Source organism: Aulonocara stuartgranti, assembly GCF_965226115.1.
Source record: "Aulonocara stuartgranti genome assembly, chromosome: 19".
NCBI classification, from domain to species: Eukaryota; Metazoa; Chordata; class Actinopteri; order Cichliformes; family Cichlidae; genus Aulonocara; species Aulonocara stuartgranti.
The window spans coordinates 5,407,012-5,414,477 of record NC_138955.1 but is presented as its reverse complement, the minus strand read 5'-3'; the positions used below and the strand labels follow the sequence as shown (position 1 = coordinate 5,414,477).

Genomic DNA, 7,466 nt, shown 5'->3' with positions numbered 1-7,466 from the left:
ACCCTCAAATTATAATTGTACTATTCTTAAAAGTAGGTCATGTGGTGTTGAGGGTTGGGCTCAACACAGCAATATACTGAACATAGTTTGACAACAATAACAGCTCGTGGTTTTTGGTAAAAGATATTCGTGGATTTATTTGTAAGCACTGTCCACTTCCACCTGTAGGAGGTGCTCTAGAACCAAGGAAAGGAAGCCCGTGAAGCTGCAGCCAATCAGATCGCAGGACAGAGAGGTACAGGTTTCCGGCCTGCTGAACGACAACAATCTGAAAGACGAAGAGGAGAAGCTGCTGCTTCCACTTCATCGTCGGGATTGTAGTCATTTATAATCAGCGGTAAGTTACAGTTTTCAAGCTTGTGCTGAATTCTGTTAAGTTGTACGAAACATGCTGAGATATGTTGATGAATTTTACATTTGAGGGGTCAAGCAGGGGGCCGTTTTTGGCGCTGCTAAAGCTAGGTGACGGTGCCTGTGTTTGGGACCATTTTTTAGGTTAGCTACCCGGCTAATGACAAACTCAGCAAAGCTGTTCGCAAATCACAGGACTAAATGTTATCTTTCTACCGCTTTGCACCTGCTTTCATCCAGTTTAACGTCAGACAAAGTAGCATGCGTCGTTTTCATTAATAAAATTACCGGTTTTAGCTACCTAGCAATTTTAGCATTCACGATTATTACTCCGTTATTTGATGTTTACCAGATAGACGATGGAGTGTGATTAAGCTGTACCAGCTCTGACTAGCTCCCGAGGCGTGACAGTTTATAACACCTGTTTACGACTCGTTTTTTAAAAAGAAATTTCTCAAAAAAGCCACAATCAAATGAGTGCTGATAACTTAACTGTGTATTTGAGCCTTTTATGGCGATTTCTGATGTGTTTGGAAAGTTTGGTAAGTAACACGAATCGCCCTGCATTAGTACTAAGTAACAAGTCATCGATATTCACAACTGCTTTATATCATATTTTACTAAAACAAGCAAAATCAAATTTATGGGAGAGTACTAGTTCTTGTGAAGTAACCATGTGTTCAGATTTTTCCTGTTACTCTTAAACAGTTTTGGGCAAGTTACTTTGAAAAAGTAATTAATTATAGTTACTAGTTAGTTCTTCAAAAAAAAGTAACTGAGTTAGTAACTGAGTTACAATATTCTAAAAGTAATTTATTGAAAAGTAACTATTGCGTTACTTTAAAAAACGTTTAACCCTCTGGGGTCCAGGGTATAATTGGCAATTTTTAACTACTTTTGATTTTCCCTCCCTTCTTATTTGCATCCATTTACCTTCTACCTTGATTTTTTAAAATAACCATTTCAAACTATTTACAGAACAATCAGCTGTTCTGCATTCAATAAGATGCCACACAAATTATTTGTGCCACTCTGAAAAAATAATTTCTGTCCACTATAAGGGAGAACATCAAAGCCTGATACCTGCAGGTCTGACAGCAGCAGGTGTATCACACTCCAAACACGCTAAACGTCACACATCTCTCACATCTCAAAACTCGCTCTCTCTCTTTTTCTGCTGTCTCTCTCTCTCTCTCTCTCTCTCTCTCTCTCTCTCTCGCTGTCACTCCTAAAACTTCCCCTGGTTTTTGGTTTTTGCTCATAAGCAGAGAGTGCTTGCTAGCGCTGTGCTTAGACCAGGGGTGGGCAATTCCAGGCCTCGCCGGTGTCCTGCAGGTTTTAGATCTCACCTTGGGTCAACACACCTGAATCACATGATTAGTTTGTTACCACACCTCTGGAGAACTTCAGGACATGTTGAGGAGCTAATTTAGCCATTTAAATCAGCTGTGTCAGTTCAAGGACACATCTAAAACCTGCAGGGACACCGGCCCTTGAGGCCTGGAGTTGCCCACCCCTGGCTTAGACAGTAAACGTGGCGAAACTATTGAGGAAAAAACACCGCGTATATATTGTTTATCATGACTCTGGTTTTACGTGGCCTATCAACACAATTTAAAAACTGGTAAATATCACCTTGTTGCTTTGTCTTTAAGTGGTCATGTGATTGGCTTACCACGACTACTTTATTCTTCCTCAGTCAAACAGCAGCACTCATGCGATTGTTTTGCACCCTTAGCTCCAGGTGTTGTGCTAGACAGTGATCGTGATTACCGTCTGCGGGAGTGCGTGCAGCTGCTTAAAGCTGTAGCGTCCAGATTACTTACAGCTACTTCCGTGCAACTGATATAAGATGCAGTAAGCTGAACACAGCTTCAACCATCTGTTTGTTGAAAAATAGTAACGGATCATATTTTCTTGTTAGTAACTGTAACGGCGTTGTAACGATAGGAATAGTAATTAGTTAGATTACTCGTTACTGAAAAAAGTAACGCCGTTAGTAATGCCGTTACATGTAACGCCGCTATTCCCATCATTGCTCTTAAATAATAAGCAATTTTCGGTCCCGAGAACTGGCAGTCTCTCTCACATGACATCTGTTTACTGAAATTCTCTGTCTTCAGACACTCCCAGCAATAAACTTTGGTGTGCAACTTCCTGATGAGACGAATGAGACTGATCCACAATTAACATGGAAGCAGAAACGGTAAGTTTTAAAGAGTGTTTTACACACACGGATTGTTCAGAGAAACAAATCCAGCAAGAAAAAAAAACGTATGTGTTTTTATTGTTTGCAGGAAGTTATACCCATCTGGCAAAATAAGCCTCACGGATCCACGCGCAGTGTTGTGAGAAGAATAGGTTCCACTCTTCCACTTAAACCTCCTCAAAGGGCATGCTTCCAGGTATATGAAAAATACTGTATTCTCCTAATTATTCTGTCCTTTTTATATAAAAAAACGCTGCTGTATACATTAATGTCTTTGTGCATTAGGAGCTACCAGGTCTGCCTTCTCTTCGTCCAATGGACGGGCCTATGGTTCCTACCTTGGCAGACATAGCCTGGATTGTTGCAGATGAAGAGGAGACATATGCCAGAGTGAGGTGAGTCTAGACTGAACCGAATAGAAAGGTAAACATGAAGGTTATGGAGTAGTGCCGGGTTAATTCTTCTCAACAGCATTAAACCAGACACTTATTTTCCAACTTAGGAAACTGATATATTGTCCTATTTTCCTGTACTAGACAGGTGTTGCTTCATCTTGGTGGGGTTTTTTTGTCCTTTTATTCATGAAATTTGAAAAAGGTCGGCTTAATTACAGTGCCAATGTTTCACAATAGACACCTCTATCTGATGAGCTGTTGACAAAGATCTCTTCTGGGGAGTTGTTAAAAGGAGACATTTGTACCCTGGGGAGATAAACAGACTCAACACCTCAAATCTGTTTTTTGTGACAGTAAACACTTGCTCTTCTGTTTTTAGAAGTGACACACGTCCTCTGAAACACGAATGGCGACCCACACCGCTCCTGGTGCTTCACAGGAATTCATCTGTGCCCAATTTCCGCCGTGAGGGCAAAAGGATGGAGGGGCTGAAGAAGCCTGGCGTGACTGCACTGAACCGTACTACAGCACTGCAGGATGAGCTCAGCAGACTTCGAGCGCAGATCGCTAAAATTGTGGCAAGTGATTCAGGTAACACAATCAGAGATTTGCTACCACACTGGTAAGGTGTTGTCAGCTGTTGCTATATCAACCATAGCGCTGTGGTGGGTGGAAACTGGCAGTCTGGTTAAATGAGGTCCGCAGAGGATTGGAGCTTTAAGATTGCTTTATTGAGCCTGTGACAGAGTTACTTTTCCCATGACTGTGTTTCCTTTGTTGCCAAGTCAGCAGCCCTGATTTTGCATGGCTCTTTGGTACTAAGATATCTTGGCATCAGTTTGTAGGTCAGTGAGTAAAGATAATCTCTGAGAGTTACCCATTTAATATGAGCTCTATTCATTTGCATTGTGTTCTTTGTGTTGTATTATAATTCAAATAAATGGATTCTGACTTTAATTCTGATTTATGATTAAAAAAATGGAAGTCTTCATCTATCAGGCAAACAATTCCACTAGAGTAGGGATGGGCAACTCCAGGCATCGAGGTCCAGTGTCCTGCAGGTTTTAGATATCAGCCTGGGTCAACACACCTGAATCACATCATTAATTCGTTACCAGGCCTCTGGAAAACTTCGGGACATATTGAGGAGGTCATTTAGCCATTTAAATCAGCTGTGTTGGTTCAAGGACACATCTAAAACCTGCAGGGCACCGACCCTCATGGGCTGGAGTTGCCCACCCCCTGCACTAGAGTATGATCACACCTCCACCTTAATGTCATTAATGGGGAAATGGGCTATAGAAACCAAAACGAAGAAGCTGTAGACATGTTTACCTTTGTTATTTAATAGGCCACTTGAACAAGTGATCTGTGGATCCAGCTTGAAGTGGCTCTTTGGAACTGATGTTTAAGTACTTAGGTACTGATTTAAAATTTCCAACTGCCTGATGAATTGATTTTGTGCACAGCTGTGATGTGTGAGCACTGGAGGGAGCTCACACATAGGGGATTACGTGAACTATGAATAATTAGGACAATAAGACGTAGAAGCAGTGCTTAAAACGCTTTATGCTTGTTTATGTTTATACTTTGACTTTATATTAGATTCAAAGGAAATAATCAGACATGGCTCAGTTTGAAAGGTGCAGTTGTTTATGTGGGACATTACTGAGAGGCACAAACTAAACAACTGCTGCACAGACCATTTCTCTGCTTTCTTTCAGGCTCTAACCCCCTCACCCCAGATCTGCTCTCGCCTGATGACACAAGCATGAGCTTTTCCATGGCGCCTTTCGAGGCGGCGTCCTACCAGCCGGCCCCCACAGCGGCTGCTTCCTTTGTCATCAGCGACGTCACAGAGGAAGAAGAACCGGAGGAAGAGGAAGATGAGAAAGATGCCGTCTCTGTGGTTTCAGAGCTGGTCCCTGACCCTCTGCCCCCTGTTTCTATGACAGCATCAGCTACCTTTGATTTGGACAGGCCTAGCATGGACTTCCGGGAGGCAGAGGAGGATACAGTGTCGCTATCAAAGTCCACCAGTTTTGCTGATGTTATGGACATCCTGAAGGACATGAACCGCATGAAGATGAGCAAAGACAGGTAGGAGATGTTGATGTGCAGAAAGCCTCAGAGTTCTCAGGTTTGTAGTCATGAATTTAATGGTTTTGGTGTTGTGATGCAGGTACAACAGAGGCTGCACTTCCCTCAGGGAGGAGGACTCGGCCTCGCTGATTTCAGAAGCTCTGAGGAAAAAGTTTGTCCTGAAGGATGAAGATGCTGCCTCTGTGAAAAGAAAGTAGTGCGATCATGTTAATAAGAAATACCCAATCCTGCTGCTCCATGTAAGTCTGGGGAGAGACTCAGTTTTTGTAGTTCCTGTTTTAAAAGAAAAAAAGAAATTAAACCTTTGACCACAAGTGTTAGGTAACTGTTTTTTCTTAGTTGCTTTTTTCTCTTTTCCTCGTGATTTTTAGGCCTTTGCCTGTGGATAATGTACCCGTGGATCCACAACCTCGCTCCTCAGACCCAAGGCAATAGCTGTCTGCCAGAGATAGAACAAAAACACTTTGTCCCAGACACTTAAAACCAGTGCGGGTGCATTGTGAAGGGGAACAGCCAACTCTTGGTAACAGTCAGTTTAAGCACTGCGTCACACAACACTTTCAGTGTGTTTCTCTCTAAAATTTCTTAGTTTTATTTTCAAACAGACTTGATCCCAATGATGACCAATCACTCGGTCATGTAAATCTGATTTGCTTTTGTTTTTATAATACTACACCGGGGAGGCTGACATTAAACCAGTATCATTTAGTTTTTGGACCCAAATTGTGGAATGCCCCTCGCTTTGAAGAGGGTACTGCCCGTCTTTCTTAGTTTTGTTTTCAGTTCTTTCACTAAGGAGATGCAAACCTGTTTTAGCTATGTCAAGAAGTCCTCTCGCATACTTGAAAATGTGTATGTACAGATGAAACAGCTGTAGTGCATATGCAGGGAAGTACTGCAGGTTTATCATAAAAATCATTTAGGATGTTTGCTGTTGATGTGTGCATTTCAGTACTGAGTCTGTGGAAATGCACAGCATCATGTACTGTTGTATTGCTCGATCCACTACACTTCTGCCCTTTAGTTTCAGAGTAACATCCAGATCCATAGTCAGTGATTTTACAACTGAAAGGGGAGAGATTACATTGATAATAAAGAGGACAAAGGAGGGAAATATGCCCCCATCCTGAGTTGTATTTCCAGTAAAGCCAACAACAGATGCAAGCTTGTACAACTAAGACTCTTAACAATTTTGCCTGTGTGCAGCATGACTAGTTGGTAGGGAAAACCATCTGTATAATGTTTATAATGTAATATTAAACAGGTGATTTTACTTTAGGCAGAGACTAAGCTTATGTGTAAGAGAGCTTTTACATCGTGCAGAGTTTTTACAGAAAGTCTATTTAGATCGGTCCACGCCTTACCTGTTCAGATGCCTAATTTTATCCCCTTGTTTATTCAAAGTGCCATGGGTTTGTTTCATCCATCCTGCCCTCCGTTTGTCCTAAATGTGCCCTTTGTTCTCAGCTTTTATATTAAGACTCCCAAGCATACAGTTAGCCTGTTAACCAGCTGTGTGTATGTGTGACATTCACAAGTGTTAGGTTTTTTTTATTTAAAAAAGAAGAAGAAAGTTGTCGCAAGAAAAATACTTCCACACGTGTCCCTCCTCCTCTGTTGTTGCTGTCATGTCCTGGCTGACAGGAGTGGGGATTTTCTTTGGTGTGGTTTTGCTGTGTGAAAAGATACTGCTAGGATATTTGTGTTTGAACTGAACAAGAATGTGCACATTCCTGTCTTCATGTAGTGGAGTTCAAGTTTTTCTTAGACTTGCTGGAACTGGCTCCAAGCTGAGTCTCGGTAGATCATGTCACATGCTTGACTTGAACACTGAGGAAAATGCCATATGCAAGTTTAAATAGATTTACTAAGTCTCTAGACTTGAAATGATGACCCATACACCGCATTCACTACCAGCTGCGTCACCGGTCGTCAGACTTGCTCCATTTGCTTTGAAATTCTAGTTTGAGCATTTGTCGCCATTGTATCTCCATGTAGTCTTGAGCCTGTCAACACCATTTTTTTTGTCATGTAAGGACTTGTAAATAAAGAATGTGCTGATGTTTTGAAACAGCGTCATTTTTTAAAAAAATTACCATGCAGCGATGGACGTTACCACAAGAGGGCAGTGCAGGTAAACCAAGGAGTTGATGCTCTATTCAAAGGCATGATGGTTCTTTGTTCAGAAACAGTTTGGCAGGTCTAAGTTCAGTAAGGAGGCAGCCTACTATTAGTTTTAGCACTGGTGCAAAGTAACTTACAAAATAAAATACATTTCCTCATGTACTGTGCCAAAGTGTGATTTGAAGTTTCTTGTTCTTTGGTTTAGAAGCTAATTTATACTTCAAAGGAAAATCATGGACTTAAAAAAAAACTCTGTATACAAAACCTACATTTAGATGAAACTA

At 41.5% G+C, this 7,466-nt stretch overlaps 1 protein-coding gene across 2 annotated transcripts; it reads left to right on the top strand.

The window, feature by feature from the left end:
* The first annotated feature begins 220 nt into the window (after nt 1-220).
* Nucleotides 221-7,129, top strand: mtfr1l (mitochondrial fission regulator 1-like). Of its 2 annotated transcripts, XR_014273235.1 has the most exons (9): nt 221-337; nt 2,475-2,557; nt 2,649-2,756; nt 2,846-2,955; nt 3,335-3,546; nt 4,680-5,055; nt 5,138-5,297; nt 5,430-6,111; nt 6,158-7,129. XR_014273235.1 is itself a non-coding variant. In XM_082516677.1 (8 exons), the coding sequence occupies exons 2-7, from the start codon at nt 2,543-2,545 to the stop codon at nt 5,253-5,255; spliced, it is 939 nt and encodes a 312-aa protein (XP_082372803.1). In that variant the 5' UTR covers nt 221-337; nt 2,475-2,542; the 3' UTR covers nt 5,256-5,297; nt 5,430-7,129. The 2 variants fall into 2 exon arrangements, 1 of the variants encoding a protein (XP_082372803.1); XM_082516677.1 differs by having other exon boundaries at nt 5,430-7,129.
* Nucleotides 7,130-7,466: the final 337 nt, after the last annotated feature.